Here is a 22,500-nt window from a genome sequence, read left to right as displayed (position 1 = left end):
GCCTTCCTCTCTCCCCTTTCCCCTCCCCTATCTTCTGCCTTTCCCTCCCCCCCGTCCTGTCCCCTTACTCCCACTCCCCTCCTCCCCCTTACCGAGTAGGTATGTTTTACCTTGGCACACTACCTGACAATGGGCCAAAATTAACTGTGGCCGAAAAATTGGGCCAAGAAATCCAGTAATTCAATTCCAACCGGGGATGATAATCGTTTCCCTTCCTCACTCCCATTTCTCCCTTTCCCTTTCACCTCCCCCTCCCCCTCCCCCTCCCCCTCCCCCTCCCCCTCCCCCTCCCCCTCCCCCTCCCCCTCCCCCTCCCCCTCCCCCTCCCCCTCCCCCTCCCCCTCCCCCTCCCCCTCCCCCTCCCCCTCCCCCTCCCCTTCTCCCTCCCCCAAGTGTTCCCGTTACACTTTTCATCTTCCAAAAATTACCTTTCTGTCGCTTTGCCTAACACTCAGACTGGGATATACGAAGGGATGTTAATATCATAACAACTTATAACAAAATCTCGTCATAGATTTAATTCAACGGCCACAACAATATCCAGACGGCATTTGTTTATATATTCATCTCTTTACAACGAGCGCGGAGAACTTAAGAAAGGAGAGGTAATTAAAATCGCCGTAATAGAAGAACAATAGATACCAAGCTTGTTCTACGCGGCTTATGAGAGAATGATTTTTTTTTTTTTTACCAGCCTTGGAGAGCCCATACGCCGTCCGACAAGATCATTCCGTTTATGTTTAGTTCAACTTGCAATGGCGATGGCTGGTAAACGCGGATGAACTAATTTCGCTGCTGATAAAATTCCCGCGAATCGAAATGCCGGAATCGCGGAGGCCAGGATGTGTAAATGTAAATTATGTAAATGTGTTCTGCGTACGCGACCGGGAGATATCAAAGCCTCTGTAGTGGTGTTGGCAAATTAATGACATGCAACGTTCGTCATGTTCATCTGTCATGTACGACCGCGAGCAACACTTTTAGCAATAACAGTAGTGGTAGTAATAGCAATAAACGCATAGCAGTAATAATAGTAATAGTTCTAGTGATACTAGAAGTGATATTAATAACAGTAATGGTAATGGCTAACAACAATATCAGCAGTAGATGTTATTAATATCCTAATTATGATCATTATGATGATGATAGCAATACTAATAAAAACAATGATGATAATGATGATAACAATAATAATAATAATAATAATAATAATAATAATAATAATAATAATAATAATAATTACAATAATAATAATAATAATAATAATTACAATAATAATAATAACAACAGCAACAACAACAACAACAATAATAGTAAAATAATAATAACAGTAGCAGCAATAATAATAATGATAATAATGATGATACTGATAATAATAATGATAATGCTAATATAATAACAATATAATAATAATACAAATAATAACGATAATGATAATAATAATGATGATGATGATGATGATGATGAATAACGATATTGAATAATGATAATGATAACAATAATGATGATGATAGTGAGAATAAAAATAACGATTAGGGTGATAGTGATCATTATTATAGTAAATATTGTTATATTAGTAATTATCATTATTACTATCATTATTATCTGTCATATCATTATCATTATTATTATTAGTAGTAGTAGTAGTATCATTATCCATTTCATCATAATCATCATCATTACTGCCATTATCATTATTATCTTTGTTAATACTATCACTATTATTATTATCATTATTAGCATTCTCAACATTATCATTATTACTATTACTACAAAAGTAGTAGTAGTAGTAGTTGCAGTAGTATTAGAGTTGTTGCTGCAATAGTAGTTGTAGTAGGAGTAGTTTTAGTAACATATTTATCAATATTTCTATTATAATGATCACCATCACCCTCATCATTATTATTATTATCTCAGTCATTATCATTATTGTTATCATTATCATTACTGATCATTATCAGTATTATTCATTATTATTATCATCATTGTTATTTAGAAAAGGTATGAATGAGAATGAATATCTTCCCAATACAAGAGATGTATTTGACCGGTTTCGATTATATCTTCGTCAGAAATACATTCATTCTCATTCATGCCTTTTCTACATTTGTCAACATGAATGCGGATCATCATTGTTAATGTTATTATCATTATTATTGCCATTACTATTACTACTGTTATTATCATTATTACGAGCAGTACTAATATTATCATTATTATTATTACTATGATTATTATTATTATCATTATCATCATCATCACTATTAGTAGTAGTATTACTATTACCATCACTTTTACTATTATTTTCATTATTATCATTATTATTATTATTATTATTATTATTATTATTATTATTATTATTATTACTACTATTATTATTATTATTGTTATTATTATCACTAATATCATTACTGTCATCATCATTTTTTTATTACTATTATTATTAGTAGTAGTAGTATTAGTATTAGTATTATTTTATCAACATTATCATTATTATTATTTCTATTATTAATATCATAATTATTATTATAATTTTTGTTGCTGTTATTGTCACTATTATTCTTATAATTATTTTTATTATTATTATTATTATTATTATTATTATTATTATTATTATCATTATTATTATTATTATTATTATTATCATTTTTATTATTATTATTATTATTATCACTACTATTTTTATCGTTATCATTATTATCAACATAATCATTATCATTTCTCTCATCATTATTACAAATCTTATTATCATATTTACTAACACTATTATGATGATCATCATTATTACTATATTTTTGTATCATTATTATTACTTTTATCATCATTATTATTACTTTTGTTACTACTAGTATAGTTAATATTACTATTTTTTATTGTCATTATAATCATCATAATGATGATAATAATAGGGATATTAATAACATCTACTACTCATATCATAATCAGCAGTAACATTACCAATGTTATTAAATATTGTTATTCTCATAATTATTATTATCACTTTCATCATTCTCATGATTATTTGGCACTATTATTATTATTATTATTATTCAAATTCCCATTTATATGACTCACAATTATTATCTTATTTACTAGTATTGTAAGCATTATCATTATTACTTTTATGTTTTAGTATTATGTATCAACATCATTACTACTGTCATTATCATTATCATTTCTGTTAATATCATCATTATTACTGTCCCTATCATTATCATTTCTGTTAATATCATCATTAACATTATTATCATTATAAAAATCATTATTATTATCATTATTAGCATTATCATTATTACTAGTAGTATCATTATTATCAATTTTGCTACTATAAGGATGATGACCATCACCCACATCAATATAATTATGATTACTTTATCATTATCCTTGTTATCGTGAGAGAGAGGGAGAGAGAGAGAGAGAGAGAGAGAGAGAGAGAGAGAGAGAGAGAGAGAGAGAGAGAGAGAGAGAGAGAGAGAGAGAGAGAGAGAGAGAGAGAGAGAGAGAGAGAGAGAGAGAGATAGAGAGAGAGGTGAGAAAAAAAGAAAGAGAGAGAAAGAGAGAAAGAGAGAGAGAGAGAGAGAGAGAGAGAGAGAGAGAGAGAGAGAGAGAGAGAGAGAGAGAGAGAGAGAGAGAGAGAGAGAGAGAGAGAAAGGAGTGAGAGAAAGGGGTGAGAGAGAAAGGTAATAGAGAGAGAAAGGTGAGAGAGAGGGAAAGGTGAGTGAGAGGGAAAGGTGAGAGAGAGAGAGAGAGAGAGAGAGAGAGAGAGAGAGAGAGAGAGAGAGAGAGAGAGGGAGAGGGAGAGGGAGAGGGAGAGGGAGAGGGAAAGGTGAGAGAGAGAGAGAGCGAGAGAGAGAGAGAGAGAGAGAGAGAGAGAGAGAGAGAGAGAGAGAGAGAGAAAGAGAAAGAGAGAGAGAGAGATAGATAGAGAGAGAGAGAGAAGGGACAGTGCGAGTAAGCAGATAGATAACACGAGAATAAAAAAAAGAGAGAAGGAGAAGAGAGACCTTCCTACGAGTCAGGTCAGGTCAAGCATCTGGCTGAGGTCACGCATCCCCTGATTCATCTATTCCGCCCTGCTCGGCTGCGCAGATGCCTCGGTAAGTGAAAGTGTTTTTTTATTCCCGGTGCTTTTGTGAATAGGTCAGTGGGTAATTTTGGTTTCATGTAACCTTCTGTCTCGACGATTATTATTACGGTTTAAAGTAAAAAGGAAGCTATTAAAATAACAGCATTAATGATAGATGATGATAAAAAAGACGGGTCTGTTAATTACCTAAAACATAATCATATCAAATCGAATGGTCAGTTTTCACACCCCAATCTAAAAATATATACATATCAACAATGTGTAACAACATAACATACGCACTTTCCTATTTGCATTCACCATTGCAAAAGACAACTGTTATTCTGTGGGAACCAAGATTCTGTAAATATATTCTGATGTAATAATTCTTTTTCCAGCAACTGTTATAATGAGAATGAAAGTTTATAATGTGAATGTCGACGAACTTCCTAAATATACCTCAAAAGTGTGATAATAAGAGTGCTGGCAACATAAAAAAATCTTATTAATGATAATATCGATGGTATAACATTAATAGCAGTAGTAGTTGTAGTTGTAGTTGTAGTTGTAGTTGTAGTGATGGTGATGGTGATGGCAATGATGATGATGATGATGATGATGATGATGATGATGATGATGGTAATGCTGCTGCTGCTGATGATGATTATTTTAATAACACTAGGTGATAATAATAACAACAATAATAATGTCATTATTATTATTATCATTAACATTATTATAAATAACATTAATATTAAGAATGATAATAATAATGACGCTTATGCCGTAAAGTACTTAAGCAGTTAAATGGTCATGTCTTGTTACGGACAGCGAAACGTTCATAATCTTTTCCCGATTCTGAAAGTCACCAGGAACTATTAAGTATTTGAAGCACAAAAATATAAACCTTGTCAAGCTGTAACACCTACGACTAAGTGGTTATTGAGTATGCATGAGTTATTTTGCTAGTTTTGGTGATAGTAGAATTCTGGAAGTACAAGCTTGTCGAAAAAATAAATGAGCGCGGTAATAGATCTGACATTTAAACTACACACACAGATTAAATTTCCCAGGCTTTTGATACCATTCTTACGTCATGAAAGAGGAATATTTTATTTAAATCTGTCTCTTCCGCTTTTCGAAAGATCATTCTGGTTACAAAAGAACGAAATGAAAAAAAGAGAAAAAAAAATGTCGTTGATGCCTGTTCATCTTTCCAATTATCATTTCTCTCTCTTGGTAATCCATGTTGACCCTTTTCAAATATGTAAAGTTCAATTATTGCGACAAAATGAGGTAGGAGTATTTTCCTCCCAATTGTTTCAAGAGAAGCCATTTAAATACGAACCAAAAAGTGTCACGGAAGAAAAGGGAACGGCCTTTTTCGTCAATTATTCCCGGGAACTTTAATTCAAAATGGCGCGGACATGTATACACAGCTGGGAGAATGATTAGCTTCCGAACAAAGGGACCAAATAAACTAAGCTGTAATAGTGAAAATTTTAAATTCGCTCTGTCTTTGACGCTGGGAAAGAATCTTCGAGTAATAAGGGAAAAATAGATCATATGAACGCTGCTCTTCAGATTTAATAGAAGTCTGTAATATAACGTTTGTGATATACTGAAGTTTTGAGGACTTTCTTAATCACTTCTGTCCGAATACCGATAGTAACTGTATATTTGAATCTGCAATTTGACAGGCTGTATATCTTATCGACAACAATGGTAATCCAATGTCCATCATATAATTATAAAAAAATAATTGCCGTATCTATATGCAAAAATCAATATACTTTATCTCCTTGTATAAAATTGGCCGGTGATATATGACTCTTTAATGACAATGATGATAATATCATTACCATTATCAATGACAATAATGATCTTCATTATAATAATATTAATTGTTATTATTACCCTCTTAAGATAAATATCAAAACAACAACAGCAATAATAATAATATTATTATTATTATTCATAAAAACACAAAAATCAAAACAACAACAACAACAACAACAGCAATAATAATAATAATAATAATAATAATAATAATAATAATAATAATAATAATAATAATAATAATAATAATGATAATAATAATAATAATAACGGTCAAAAACAAACTGAATTGTAAAACGATCATAATAGAAATAACAATATAAATAATGAAAGAGACAAAAGTAATAACTGACAGAACTATTATTGTCACAACTGTAACAAACTCAACAACAAATCAATCAACAGAAAACAGGAAAACAATAATGATAATACCACACAAGCATAACTAAGGCTTAAATAACCTTCCCAATAATACCCGTGAAAAGTTATCCCGAGCGAGTTACCGCCGGCTATGACTGCTAAAGTGGCTGGCGAGGAAAACAAGAGGCCGCTTTAAAAACACAGACATGGATGGGAACAGAAAATACATCGTCTGATTTGATATACATGAGACTCGAAAAGTAATTTATTGGTCCTGGGAAAATGCTGATATTTGTGTGGCAATCATTGTGTGTGGCAGCGAGTGGAGGCACAAGCAAAAGAAAAAGAAAAAAAAAGAAAAATGGCGCTAGGATGGCTCCAATTCGTGTATGAAAGCTGTTGTTTCGAATAATTTTGGTAAACGGTGTGTAACTGTGAGCTTGGTATTTTTCGGAGGTTGCTGTCGTGTGCTAACCCATTGCCTATTTTTGTTTCTGTCTCTCTCTCTCTCTCTCTCTCTCTCTCTCTCTCTCTCTCTCTCTCTCTCTCTCTCTCTCTCTCTCTCTCTCTCTCTCTCTCTCTCTCTCTCTCTCTCTGCTACGATTGTTTTTTATGAAACTTCACTTCCCACCTGAAGAAAATACATTACTTTACTTACATAACTTCCCATCCAAAGAGACAGCATTTCCCTTTCATACAAGACTAATAATAATGATGATATAAAATAATGTTAATAATGATAACCACAAACCAAGAACAATAATAACACTATCCATACTATTCATCTGCGAATGCACACAAACACACACACACACACACACACACACACACACACACACACACACACACACATTCCAAATGACTCCCTTTCGCGGCAGTACGAAGCGGAACTAACCTGCAGTATTGGCGAGGCTCTGAAGGGACGCCAGAGCGGAGAGGAGATCCACATGCCACACCCTTACGGCAGCCACCTGGAGCCCCCCTTTGCGTTCCACCTCCACTTCCACCTGCAATTGCTAGGACTTTAGTAGAGGGAAAGGTGGAGAGATCAGAGGAGGAGCTGTGATTACAGAAAGGGCAGTAAGTTGTTTTTTGGTCGGTAACGGGTTTAGTTTTACGGTAAACTATTAAAAAATTCAAGTTTTTTTCTTTTAGTGAACTAGTCAGTAATGTAAAAAGTATTGCATTCTTTATTTTACATTCTTCAGTATGATCAAATGTTATTGTCAACACAATCTCCTTAGCGGTAAGCGAAAGCGATATTATTTCTTTAAAAGTTAACCCGGAAATGTCTCCAAAAATTATGTATTTACTATGAGCTTCAGGTTAATATCACAAACAAAGGCAGTTCTTGCGATAGGTCTTAAATCAGTTACATCCGTGAAATCACTTTAGTTCACGACGTCAGACACTTAATTTAACCTAATGACATCTAAGAAGACATAAAAAACACTGAATCCATCTTAACTTACACGTGTCTGTACCATGCGTACACGAATTTATGTACGTCATAGCTAAAAAGTAACAAACAAACAAACCCAATAACACACACACACACACACACACACACACACACACACACACACACACACACACACACACACACACACACACACACACACACACACACACACACACACACACACACACACACACACACACACACACACACGATCGTCACACAGTAGTTCATCACCGTAACTTGTGCGCGCTTACCCTGGCTCCCGCGAAAGTACCTCGCCAGTCAGACTTCTTGGAGCAATCAGGGAAGTTCTTGAGGTGCAGCGACGTCGATTCCTCGTCGCCGGCCGTCTGCGGGAGGGAAGGTGGGGGGTGAGTTGAAGGTGGGGGGTGAGTTGAAGGTGGGGGGTGAGTTGAAGGTGGGGGTGAGTTGAAGGTGGGGGGTGAGTTGAAGGTGTGGGGTCGATTTGATGGAGAGGGGAGGGGGGTTATGTGTGTGATCCTAGCTATCTATATATCTAGTTATCTTTATGTTTATCTATCTATCCATATATTTATCTTTCTGTTTATCTATCTGTATACATATATATACATATGCGTGCGCTTGTGTGTGTGTGTGTGTGTGTGTGTGTGTGTGTGTGTGTGTGTGTGTGTGTGTGTGTGTGTGTGTGTGTGTGTGTGTGTGTGTGAGTGTGTGTGTGAGTGTGTGTGAGTGTGTGTGAGTGTGGGTGAGTATGGGTGAGTGTGTGTGAGTGTGTGTGAGCGCGTGTGCGAGTGCGTGTGCGAGTGCGTGTGCGAGTGCGAGTGCGTGTGCGAGTGCGTGTGCGAGTGCGTGTGCGTGTGCGTGTGTGTGTGCGTGTGGGTGTGCGTGTTCGTGCGTGTGTGTGATACATATATATATATATATATATATATATATATATATATATATATATATATATATATATCTATATATTATATATATTATATATATATATATATTATACATATATGTATGTATGTATGTATATATATATGTATATACATATATGTACATAAATATATACATAAATATATACATATATATGTGTATATATAATATATTTATACATATTTATTTACCTATTTACGCCAGTATGTATAATCATCGATTTTTTCTGTCTATAAGTAATAAAGATATATAAAGAGAGGAAACCACTGACATGATACATCCTAAAAAAATAATTTCTAGGGTTTTAACATCACACCAGATTCGGGTTATAATATTGTAATCATATTCAGCAACTCCATATAGAGATTCTATCTTAAGTCTAAGTAAAACGCTTAAAAGTACCCACCTGCGGGAGGTCACAGATCACCATTGATTCCGAACAAGACATCACCATACTATCTCTGAGCCCTTCGTCGGCGTCCCCTTCGCTGTCCTCCTCGTCGCAGACAAGACCCGCGTCGGTCAGCTTCTGCCGCAGATCGCCCGCCACCAGGAACTTCCTCAGGAGGTTGTATTTGAGGTCGGGGCTGTCATTCGGCCCCGTCGTCGTCCTCGCGTTTTCGTCTTCAGCGTCAACGAGGACCCAGGACGTCTCATCAACCGGACTCGTCGACCGCTGTTTGTCCTCTTGTGTGCCTTCCTCCTCCATCCGCTCTTCGATCACAGTCACCGTGTCTTCTTTAGTGTTTTCTCTACACGTGTCTTCAGTCTGGTCACACAGGAGGACCGGGGATTGCGAGGTCTCCCTTCTAAATCCTTTTTTCTCTTCCTCCTCCTCTTCGTCGTTCTCTTCCTCTTCTTCTTCTTCGACGGCGGCCTCGGCGATCTCTTGCGCCAAAAGCTCAAGGTCTTGAGTCACTTCGAGCTGAGGTTCGGGGCACAAGGGGCTCTCCGCGCTGCCTGTGTCTTGTCTGTCAATCTGGTCTGCCATGTCACCCTGTCAGAAGAAATATTTATTAATTATCTCTTAATAGAAACATATTATCAATTATCTAAATAGATATAAACTTCATTAAGAGTTATCTAAATTGATATCAAACAAAGAAAATCTTTCACGGCTATAAATGCAAAAGGGATGTTCTCGCTATCATAATGGTCGCTGAGTAGTACATTGACACCCTCCCAACACAGTACACGCCTCCCAACAGTATCGAAAAACTACATTTCAGGAAACTTGTTGAGAGGAGTCCTAACTTCAGTCACATAAAGTTTGGAGAATGTAAGTTCATTTGCAAAGATATCACATGCAAAATATTCGTCCGGTAGCTGTCAATTGGCGCACCCCAACTTCAAGTTACGGCAATTCATTTATATATTTATTCAAAGTCCGGACTGAAAATTTAAGTGTATCCTGAGGAAGGTGTCACAGAGTTATGTACAAGTGAAGGGAGGGAAGAATGAACTTGTGACTACTGTAAGCCAGAGGTGCATTACAGTTTCACAAAGCAATCGTTTGTATAACGCATACTATTATCGTACTACGATTGTTATCATTATATTCGAACTTAACCGGTCTTAGTAAATATTCAAGTTACATTTCTGCATAACATTCAGTATTACACTCAAGTTATATACGTGGACACAACACACGCTTGTATACCATTCACACTCGTCATTAAGTTTCTGAAACACACACGTGTGTGTGTTCATATGTATATATAGATGTATGTGTATATATATACACATATACAAATATATACATATATACAAATATAAATATATATTATATATATATTTATTTATATATATTATATAAATATATCATATAAATATATAATATATATATATATATATATATATAATATATAATATATATATATATATATATATATATATATATATATATATATATATATATATACACATACATACACAGATTAGGGCGTGTAACCAAAGAACTGGATTTACACCCAAGATGAGTTACCTTCAAATGATTAACCTTGAGAGGACTTACTTGGCGTGGCCGAAGACTATCAGAGTTATCATTTCTTACCGCACAACCTGCCTATGCTGTCTAGAATCCCGTTATGTGCGTCCGCCTCGGTATTGAAATTAATGTTATATATTACGTAAGTTGTGGGAGAAGAGAGATCACTTTGTTCCCCGTTCAAGGTTCTCGGTTTCTCCTCTGAATGATGGTCTGCTCGCGTTGTGTGTGACGTTGTGTGCATTCCGCTTCGTTTGCGTTGCCCTTTTTTGCTTGAGCACTGGATATGTGTGTGTATATATAAATATGTATATATATATAATATATATATATATACATACATACATACATACATAAATACATACACACACACACACACACATATATATATATCGATAAATATATACATACATACATTTATATATATACATATATGTATATGTATATTTATATATTCATATATGCATATATATGAGTATATATATATAAATCATATACATATATATAAATAATACACATATGTATACATATATGTTTACATATATATAAATATACACATATGTATACATATATGTTTACATATATATAAATATACACATATGTATACATATATGTTTACATATATATAAATATACACATATGTATACATATATGTATACATATATTATATATATTTATATTTATGAATATAATTTTACTTCTTTCCTTTTATCCTCTCCTCTCTTTCTTCCTTTTCTGCCCGACAATCTTTCCTCATTTCTCTCTTCTCTCTCTCTCTTTCACTCTTCCCAAACTTCAACGACTTTTTTTTCTATCTTTCCCTTTTCTCCTATTCACTACCCTCCCTCTCTTCTCATCTTCTCCCCTCACTTCCACTAACACCTGCGCATCCTCCCTAATCCTCCTCCTTCTTCCCATTCCCCTCCCCTCCCTCCCTTCCTCCTCTGTTCTCCTCCCCCCCTCCTCTCCTCCTCACCTTCCCTCCTCTCTTCCTCCCCCCCCTCCCCCTTCCTCTCGTTCCAGCCATCCGTCCACTTCTGTCTCATGGGACTTTCTATGAATGGTTTGTAATTTGAGTGTTATACACATTTAATGAGACGCCCTTGTGCCTCTGGCCTTTGCACTATACCTTGCCAAGCACGCGCCCTCACAGTCTTCCACTGTTGCAGGTAAAAATCTTGGCCCTTTCATTGCAAGGAAACCCCCGGCACACAGCCCACGCCTCCAGCCCTGTCAACTGCAAATGACTTCAATATGATTGTTAAAAGGGGGGCTGGCCCGGCAGTGGTAATGGCGCTCTACAAGCTGTTTCGCCGCTTGTATTCATGGGTTTCTTCCATACGATTCGCACTGCTGAAACGAGGGTAGACTTCACCCCCTTCCCCCCTCCCTCTGTCTATCCTCCTACCTATTCACTCCCACTCCTCTCCCCTGCCGACTTATACCGACAGGACCCTATCTCACCTCACCTTCCTCGCTCTCTCTCTCTCTCTCTGTTACCGCCCCTTACTTTCGCGAGCACACACACGCACGCATGCCCCCCCCCCCCCCCCCCCGCCACGCACACTCCTCGCGCCCCCTTCCTCTCTGGACCCTCGTCCATCCCGACTCCTGGGGCAGGAAGCGAGACGCCCCGCGCCGCATCCCCAGCAGGCGCGGAGATAAAAGGAAATCCGCTGCAAAATTCCGGCGCGAGGCGGGAGCGGCTACTTTCGTCCAGACAGTCACCGGGTCGGGGAAACCGCCTCGGGAGGGTGACCGGCAGCCGGCCAGTCAAGGGACAATCCGGCATGAGTTTACTTCAGCAGTTTGCTTTCCGAGTTTACCTTCGAGTCTGGAGTACAATTGAACACAATACCCGCGTCCCTTGTCGTTAATTGGTCGCCCTGGAGGCCCCCGAGCGCTGCAGTGATGCCAAACGCGGCGGTCAGCGGCGATCCTTCTAGTTCGCACTTTCCAAATACTTTCGGGAGATTGTTCATTCGCTCACTGAATGTTTAAGTTCTGGAGAACATTACACATGCATCCCAGTGAGTCCGGACGTAGTGCCTTACATCAGCCGCGGCATTCCAAGAAGTCCACTCAAGTGGATAAGCCTTCAGAAGGGGTTAGAAAGGAGCTCCCCCCCCCCCCCCCTTTCTCTCTGTATGTGTGCGTGTGTGTGTGCCAGTCCGTCTATCTGCCTCTGTATCTATGTATCCATCCATCTCTCTACCTCCCTGTCTGCTCCCCCCAACCCTTTCTCGCGATACAAAAGTCGGCTTATTGTTCTTATTGTAAAGCTGGCAAATCTCAAAGCGGCGCTAGATTCTGCTGAAGGCGGTTACCTGCAGGGAGCCGAGAAGTACGAGAGGAGGAGAAATGATTGGGAGGATTAAAAGGGTTTTGTTAAGAGAAATGATCAATCGCTATAGAATTCCTAATATATATTCCTTGTTGAATCACTTTGCTATTCTTTGAAAATGAGCTGATTATTTTAGTCGACGAGGGCGGGTCTTGGAAAATTCCATCAAAGAAAAAAATCCTATATCGCCGATCGAGAGAAAGAAACCTTCGTACAGTGAACATGTTCCTGCTGCATCACGCCTAATTTAGCGCAGTGATTTCCAACAGTGAGTCGGACACGAAGTCTCTCAGGTACGAAAAAAATAAGAAAAGATCTCAAGGGCACGCATCCCTCCTTTCGGGGGAAGTCCCGCCGCATTTCCGAGATAGAAACTGCATGATGTCATGCACTCGAGCTCCTTTTAGATGCATGACTGAGGAGGCGCTGTCACATGGGCGGGTTGGTCATACACCCTCGCCTCTTTACGGCTGAGCAAAATCGACTTCAGTGGGAACAAAGAACCAACGTAGGGAAAGGGGCGTTCCTGGACACGAGGAAGTATCGGGCAGGTACGTGCACCTAGTATCGGACAGGGTACGTACACTTAAACATATTATCGGTCATACAATTACACAGGACACGAACGTACACTTGCACAGAGTCTCAGACATGTAAACAGACTCACACATATTCTCGGATAAATGCCTACGCTTACACATATCATTGGGCATGTACATACACTTACACATATCCCCGAATGTGTACGTACACTTGCGCATATTTCCGGATACGTACGTACACTCACGCATATTTTCGGACACGTACGTGCACTTGCACACACTGTGACTGAAACACCGAATAACCCAGAGCTATTTGCACGTAACGTAAAAAAGCGTGCCTTTGTTCCTCTCGAGACTCATAACCATAGCTTCCACTATGATTGTTTCTCATTCCCATACTAACAGCATCGTCGCTCATATGGCATCTTTTTGATAGTTGTTTAGGCTTACATCACACAAGCAGATCAAGAATAGTAAGGTTTCCTATCACAATCGAATGAATAATCAACTTCGTGTTGCTGTTTCGCGATCATTACGAAAGTGTTATTTCCGAACGAATGAAGTAATAGAGAAACTTGATCTTGAACATAGTAAGTAAAAAAAAAAAAAAAAGAGCTAGTAATATAGTGCAAATTTAAGCAAGTATTTTTTTCTCGAATTAATTGTTGCATATTATAAATACAATATGATCTACTTTTTACTGGAACTTATTACCAAATCTGTATATCAATTGTGGCACTAATATGATTTTTTTCTTAGTAGTTCCACCAATTATGAATGTCTGTGTCGCAAATCTTTCTATTCAACAGGACTGTTTACATTCACGTACACGAAGATATCAATGTATGAATCTTTAAACACATTCATACTCACATTTTAGGAGCAGTGGTTAAAGGAAACTCACATTTACCTGCTACATAATGCACCATGCAAATACCTTCTTTTGATGTTCCTTCAGACTGAATTGAAATGCAAAGAAGTAAGAAGGTAAAGCCATACAGTTCTTTATTGTTGATTTGCTCGCCTTCTGGAGCCGGCAAGGAAATACAAAATGGAATCTTGAAAGTAAAATGACCAGTAATCCTTCAGGCGCGCTGAAGAAAACTTTTTTCAAGTGCCTTCTCCTTTTTCTGTCCGAAAGAAAAGAAAAAAAACGGCTAAAAATAACGGATGGAGGAAAAAGGCAAAGGGGAAAAAATACCTAAGAAAGATTGTACGTGGCGCGTAGGAGAAAATTATTACTCAGAACTAAATCAAGCTCGCTCCTCCCAAGGGAACAATGCTCTAATAAGATTCAACTCCCCCATCCAAAAAAAAAAAAAAAAAATGATAATAAAAAACAAGAAGATGTAGAACGTGACCAACAACGATCATTAAAACTGGACAGCGACCTCAGCATTTTTCAATTTTCTTCACGGCAAAACAAACATACACAAATTTCGAGAATTTACGCACTTATCTTTTGACGTTCCATGTGTAGGCGAGGGAAGCACAAATATACATTAATATAAAAAGCAAACACACGCACACGCGCGCACAGATATACAATTTCCGGCTTCCCCTTTCTAGCTTCCCTTCCATTTTTTAATCTTGCGGGGTCAACTGTCATCTTGGATAGAAAGACTGTGTTTCAGAGTGTTCGCACAAACGGAAATAAGAGTAAGAAAGGAAAGACTGTCTTCTGGGGCCAGTCAAGAGGTCCTCCAGAACGGAATGGACAATTAGTTTAACCGGAGTCCTTAGAACTTATTCAATACCGATTTTTCGTTTCTTTTGCCAAGGGCCATTTAGCTTTCCATGAATGTGGCTCGCAGTTTAAGATGGGAAATAACACAGTTATTAAGTAAATAAATAAATAAAAGAATAAGGATGTTTAAAAAAGAAAATATTCTTTCCGTGTAAAGGATACCTTGACAGTTCTTTGTGTTTTTATGTATGACATTAATGTGGTGTTTCTTCCGTTAAATATTTCGAAACTGCCACAAAATAAAAAGGTTGTCTTTGGGCAAAGTGATATCTCATTGTTTTTTTTCTTCTAGATAATTCATAGTTTCGATAGTTATTTCTAGTTCCAGATATGTGTGATATGTGATATAAGTCACTTATTTGGGGTCATTTCGCGAATCAATTAACGGCGGAAAATGTTAGCGATGGTGACTTATTCATCGTCGCTAAAGTTTACTCGAATGTTTATTTCCGCCAATGGTCTCATGCTTGACAAACGCGCGGGAAATTTGTGATAAGTTTGCTTATCATCTCTTCTTTTTTATAGTTTATTTGTACATTCATACCTTTAACTCATTTTTTTTTTGTTTTGTTTTTTTTGTTTATCTATTTACCAGATTACAGCGTTTATTTTTCTCTTCTTTTTTCTTTTTTGGAGGGGGAGGGTCAATCGTACCAATAATATTTTTATGTTTTCTTCCCAGAGAACAGTAAATTCAGATCATGTTCTCCCATTCTCATCTTTTAAAATTATTTATAGCTACACAATTCAAGAGAAATTCAGCCTTAAACGTTACACCCTAAAACGCGCGGGTCAACTTCACTACGGAATTCCAACCGTGATTTACACTCGGAAGAATTTACGTCACTGACTTTCCTCCCATTGATAGACACAAGCCACAAAGGCCTACGTTAACCTCCTGCCTATTACTGATCTCAACTTATATTCCCTTCTTAAAATCGTCTCTTTTCTCATCTGAAGTTTGATGTATTCTTTTAGTTATTCTTTTTATCTTCATTGTATTACATTTGTAACTTTTTTTTATCTGTCGTTCGATGTCTAATCGTCTTTGCTTGACCTTTCTTCCTCATTTATTTTATTCTTCTTATCCTTATACCTCCCCTCATCATTTTCTTCTTTCTCTCCTCAATCCCATACCTTCTTTCTCATTCCCTCCATATTCTCATCCTTTCTAAATCTCGTTCCTTTTCTCTTCATCCTCTCCTGAACTTTATCCCTTCCTTCCTCATTATCTGCTTTGCTTCTAGTTTTCTCATAGTCTTGTCTTCTTGACTTTATCCCTCTTTCCTCATTTTTCTCTCCTCTTGTTAATCTCATCCCTTCTTTCCTCACTTTCTTTTCTTCTTAACCTCAACCATTATTTCTTACTTCTCTTATCAACCTCACCTCTTCTCTTCTTCACCTCAATCCCACGTTTCCTCAATTCCTCTTTTTATTAACCTCATCCTCCTCATCGCTAGACGTCCCGAATCTATGCTTGATGAGTAGGCCTAAGCGTTTTTCGGCCTAAAACTTTCCTCAGATGACTAGGGAGAGATCACCAGTTGGCACGTTCGACGGAGATTCGGCCAGACAAAGAAATTATAGGAAATGCTACGCTGAGTTTGATGTTTACGATGTCTTGGTGCTATTTGTAATTTACCTTCGTCGTGGTGTTGTTTGTGATGGTAATACCTGTCATTAGGTATTGTTGGTTTATTCGTATGAATGTATACTCGTGTTTTTTAAACCGTATATGAACGGTATTTCTGGAGTAACATTTCAAATCATTATCAATACGTTCTATTTGATGGCATACTTATAATCTGCTAAAACACTCTACTTCTATTCTCAAAGCTGTTCCCATTTGCTGTGCTTGGCGACAACCTCGTCACATTTCCCTCGGGATGCTTATCAAATGCCTCACAGCCACGCCCGCCAGAAGGTCGCTGGTCCTTTAGAGTCAAAGAATGTATAAAGCCTCAAAAAACATCAAAGTCTTAAAATCAAGCCTAAAACTAATGACGCAAAAAATCAAGTCTTAACATCAGGCCTAAAAAAAAAAAAAAAGAAAAATCAAAACCCTTAATATCAAGCCTTAAAAATTTCAACATCAACCCTCCCCAAAAAACGCCACAAGTTATCAGGAACTCGTAACTGTCACGCCGCGCCGTCTGCCAGACCGTGACGGCTTGAGGTGACGACGAGCCGGCTTAAACGGGCGTCCGGGGTAAGGTTACGGCGGGAGGCTCCGGCGGAGAGCTGCGCGGAGGCCGAGAGCACAGGAGGAGGCTTGGCCATGCCAGAACTGCGAGCCAGATAAACAAGCCTTTCTTTCAGATTTCCGAACGCATGAACAAAATTTATGAGGATATCTATGTATAAACATGCGTGTTTAAACACGTACAAATATGTGTAGATATGTTTGCATTTGTATATATGTATTATATATATAAATATATATATAAATATACATATATATATAAATATACATATATATATATGCATGTTGATTCAAAGCAGATAAATGAACTCCGTCATATACCTGTTGGTAATAATTTCTCTGAATCTGTGGAAATTACAAAATGCAGGTGTGCGTGTGAAGCAACGTCTCTCTCTCTCTTTCTCCCCCTTTCTTCCTCTGTCTGTCTGTCTGTCTGTCTGTCTGTCTGTCTGTCTGTCTGTCTGTCTGTCTGTCTGTCTGTCTGTCTGTCTGTCTGTCTGTCTGTCTGTCTGCCTGTCTGCCTGTTTGTCTGTGTATATATGTATATATGTGTATATGTGTATATGTGTACGTGTCTGTGTGTGTGTGTGTGTGTGTGTGTGTGTGTGTGTGTGTGTGTGTGTGTGTGTGTGTGTGTGTGTGTGTGTGTGTATTTATGTATACATAAATACACATACATATATAAATGTATACAATATATATAAATATACATAAATTTGAAAATATTGGCAATCACAGTAAAACAAACGCCACCATTGTTGCCATATTCGCGCACTAAGCTCATTCCTGTTTCAGGTAAACGAACACCTCTGGACAGAAGTGACACCGTCGAGCCTCAGGGGGCGTTGGGATGACACGGTGTCGTGAGCCGTGATGGCAGAGAAGGCTCGCATCTTCGGTCATGTTCCCCTTGCATGATCCCCTCCCCGGAAGTAGGTGTGCCCCGGGGTGGATGGTGCGCGTCGACCCCTCCTCAGGATACGGCCGGCGGACGACGCAAAAACAATCTATTTTTGCATCGCCTGTACTGGGTGGACAGCTGCCCTGCCGTTTGTCGTCCGTTCGAGCTCGCCCAGACTCGCCCCAACGACTGTTGGATCGCGTTAATGAACCATACCTGAGGCTTCATTTTTTGCCTGATATTACAACTCCGCATCTAGATTTACTGGTTTACTTGAATTCATTATATCTTCCACTCTACCTTGACCTTCCTCCTTACTTTACTGAACCGCACAGTTCAAGTAGCAACATGCAAGCAACATCGGACACGATTTAGCACACCTACACGGGGTCTGAGCTTCATGACCGTGCTTGACTTCAGCGCCTTCAGGAACGAGCGCCGTGATTCATGCTGGTTACGTCAACCGTGTTTTTATTCGGGCGAGAAGAGGCTGTCCCTCTCACATTCTCTATATGTCTTGTTCGCCGTTCAACCGCCGCTCACTTTTCCTTAGCGCCGAGGTCTGTTTCGAGGCCTACTTACGGGTACCTAGTAACTAACGGGGACTTGGACCTTTTTTCCTTCTTTTATTTTTAATCGGTGATACGAGTTTGATGCAAGGTTGGAAGTCTTTTGTTTGCTGCGGTCCACAATGACGCAACTCTACAGCTGGCCAGACCTTGGAACCAGTATTCTTTGGAAACATTTTTTTCTCTTCTCATTTTCAACTTGTTTCTGGTAAAGACAAATGTTTTTAACAGCTACTGCCTGGTTCTATAGTTCTACCCCTTTCAAAGGCGGGTTTACCAATCAAAAACACTCATTAACATGGAAATAAAATAGAGCGCAGGTGACGATATTCTACGCAGTTCGAAAAATAGTGAAATACAACGTACGGCTGAAGAACAGATGTGCGCGTGTGGGTGTATTCGACCACCCTGTCACAGAGGAGAACCAGGCGCATTTGACCTTTTTGTTTTCGCACTCCCGTTACTATTATAAAATATCCACGACCGGGGCTACTTTCGCTTCTATGGCTACTTATGCTCCTTAGTGGTGATTTACAAGAGGTTAAACGAGAAAGGTTAAACAAATTGAGCCTTACTAACGTATGATCCCATCTAAGGTGCAAAAACTCCCGACCCATTTTGTGGCTGATATTTTTTCCTCTTTTTTCCTGCCCGAGAGACCTTTCATCAGTCTATTTTTAACCTACATCCCGTATAGTATATAAACAGAACAAGAAAAAAATGAACTTTCGTAGACCCAAATGAGGCAATAGCTTGTACATATCTGTTTTTTCAATCAAATCTCTCGCTTTATCAACCTTGAGATGCACAGACCCACAGACCCATATCAAAATATATTCACTCTTTATCACACTCTCCGCAGCACATCAACAGCGATTTCTATATTACACAATCGACATCCTGAGTTCTTCGCTATTTATCCTAGATGCAAATTACCGAGGGTCTCAAGGTCTAGGGTGTAAACCAATATTTTTTTTACTCCTGTCCACCAAACAGCAGACCTTGAAGATGAGAAATCCATTTGGTCCGTGCGAAAAAAAATCGCAAAACTCTGTTCCTGTGCTTTAAATAAACAAAGAATCACAGAATGAGGTACGCAGTTCTCCTGAAGGCTATTCCTTGCCTCTGGGCTCTGTGTAAAGCCTTCACATTCCCTTCTTCTTGTGGCTTTATTCACTGTTTTTAGGGTACGTTACGAAGCCCTGGGTACTCTGTTCTACCATGCGTGCTGATCCCCCAGAAATCAATATCTAAACACTTTTTTGGATCAATATTCAGCGAGACAGTACAGCAATCACAAACACATCGCACACTGATCAAACCAAAATCTCATGTAGTACACGTCGCATCCACTGTCGTTCGATTACCACTTTGCCTTCACAAGATATGGAGAAAAATATGTAAATAATTCACTCATTACACTCACCAACACTGGTAGATTGACGTTCGAATCTACTTCTTGACAGTACTGTTTGCGCGTGTGCCCCAGTCGTTTTCGTTCGACGCAGCAAATCGAAATGTGGAACGGGCTTCAACAATCACTTTCACTCAGACTGGCGCATAGTGACCACAAACACCTTGAATAGTGTAGATTACGCTCGATACGGGGTACTCATCTATTACGCTCCTGCTGGGGCCGCAAACAGCTGATCTCGTGGCCCTATCCCGAGCATAATCTCACCAGCATATAGACAAAGCATTTCTGTTTACTTGAAAACTCACATGCATCGGATAATCATATATGAAATCTGAATTTTATAGTATGGTTACTAATAAATTATATCACATTATGGAAACCTCATGTTCTCATTAAGATAAAAGAATCAACAGAACGAATCTAATTAGCACAAACTGGCACCCAAATGATCATAGGCTACCGTCCATACACAATAAATTTTCACATCTTCGGTCACAAGGTTAAGAGCAACCTTTTCACAAATATGATAAAAGATATCAACATCTTACGTTGGGAACTGTGAATAAAGATAAAATCCTTTGTTAAAATAACATTTCCTTTGTTTATGTCATAGGAGCCCCTTATCTTAGCTTCCAAACAGGAAATATTGAAGCCATAGGTGTAATACAATCTACCTAGTCGAAATTTCAGTCCTTTCGTTAATACTATGCGGTTAAACATATTCGCGCTGTATGGCTATCCTTATATCAAATTTGATACAGAAATGTTATGTTCTTGTGTCACAAGTGAACAAAACAATACTTAAACACTTTTATGGGCATTCGAACTCCATATCAAACCTAAGAATTAATTAAAATCAATTGCCATAGCTATACAACGGACGAAGGAAGTAATAAGCCAAAAAAAATACATATATTTACTCCTCAAGTAACGTCCGCCAGCCATGCACTGGTCGCCGCAAGGGGGGACTTCGCTATCCTTTGCGTACCCAGTGAAGGTCAACATGTGAAAGCTTTTGTCGCAAGTCCTAACGTTTATCACATCAGCATTCGGATGTTGTTGTTGTTTGCTGTTGTGCTGCATGATGAGGCGGGGATGAGAGTTTGCGAAGCCTTGAGCATTTTCGTAATGGGATGTGTATTTTCTCTTCTGCATTCCGCATGGTGATTCAGGTTGTGTAGGTCATTCGACGTTAGACCTAGAGAGATGTACAGAAGGAATATGAAGTGAGCTCAGTATGGATTTGATACTGGTACTTGGATTGAACATTTGTCGAACGAAAAACTTCTAGAGTACTTAACGCTAAAATCTCTCTCTCTCTCTCTCTCTCTCTCTCTCTCTCTCTCTCTCTCTCTCTCTCTCTCTCTCTCTCTCTCTCTCTCTCTCTCTCTCTTTCTCTCAGTCTATCTATATATCAATTTATCTACCTATCTACCTATCTCTATTCCTCTCTACTTATCTATCTATCTGTATATATTTTCTCTCTCTCTCTCTCTCTCTCTCTCTCTCTCTCTCTCTCTCTCTCTCTCTCTCTCTCTCTCTCTCTCTCTCCTTCTCTCTCGCTCTATTTATTAATCTATTTATCTATTAATATATCGACATCTCTTCCTATCTTTCCTTAAAAATGCGGACTTGAAATTAAAAAAATAGAAAACGTAGCCAGAATACTCAAGATGATTAGACAAAGAAAAGAACGTAAATAATAGGACAAAATAAGCTCACCTCTTTTAGTTTCACGAGTAATATTTTCACCGAAAACTTCCCAATCGAATGAATTCCCGCCAGTGGACATGCACGACGGAATCTCTCAGTCACTCTCGAATCCCGTGATATCTGCTCTCTCCTTCCCAAGGTCTATATAAGTTATATAGACCTTGCTCCCTTCTGCCTTCTGTTATGACTAACTGTTACTGAACGAAGGACACCGATACATGCAAAGCTGCGTTCGATTTGATACAAGGCTAAACGGAATATGCAAGAAATAGGAGGGAAGGAAGAACAATGACGCATATATCCTACAGAAATTATCCGTTTTGTTGTTGTTTTTTGAGTCGGGGATCATTTCTTGGTATAAAGTCGGTGTTATATCTATTTACGTGTCTTTTATTGCGCTGTCGGAGGCCAGGGCCCCCTTTATAATCATAGAGAATTAGT

At 38.3% G+C, this 22,500-nt stretch overlaps 1 protein-coding gene across 2 annotated transcripts in view; it reads right to left on the bottom strand.

The window, feature by feature from the left end:
- Window positions 1-20,492, bottom strand: part of LOC125034716 — a 23,037-nt gene extending 2,545 nt beyond the window's left edge. Inside the window, exons 1-4 of one of the 2 annotated variants that reach the window (XM_047626637.1) lie at window positions 20,356-20,492; window positions 9,043-9,633; window positions 7,982-8,077; window positions 7,161-7,272 (exon numbers count right to left, since the gene is read on the bottom strand). In XM_047626637.1, coding sequence (XP_047482593.1) covers window positions 7,161-7,272; window positions 7,982-8,077; window positions 9,043-9,627 — 793 coding nt within the window. In that variant the 5' untranslated portion in view covers window positions 9,628-9,633; window positions 20,356-20,492. Of the gene's footprint in view, window positions 1-7,160; window positions 7,273-7,981; window positions 8,078-9,042; window positions 9,634-20,355 lie in introns of those variants that run through there. The other variant, XM_047626638.1, reaches the window with a different exon arrangement.
- Window positions 20,493-22,500: the final 2,008 nt, after the last annotated feature.

The sequence above is a fragment of the Penaeus chinensis genome, chromosome 18 (genome assembly GCF_019202785.1).
Source record: "Penaeus chinensis breed Huanghai No. 1 chromosome 18, ASM1920278v2, whole genome shotgun sequence".
NCBI lineage: Eukaryota > Metazoa > Arthropoda > Malacostraca > Decapoda > Penaeidae > Penaeus > Penaeus chinensis.
Note: the sequence above shows the minus strand (reverse complement) of the source record. Positions and strands in the feature narration are given on the sequence as shown.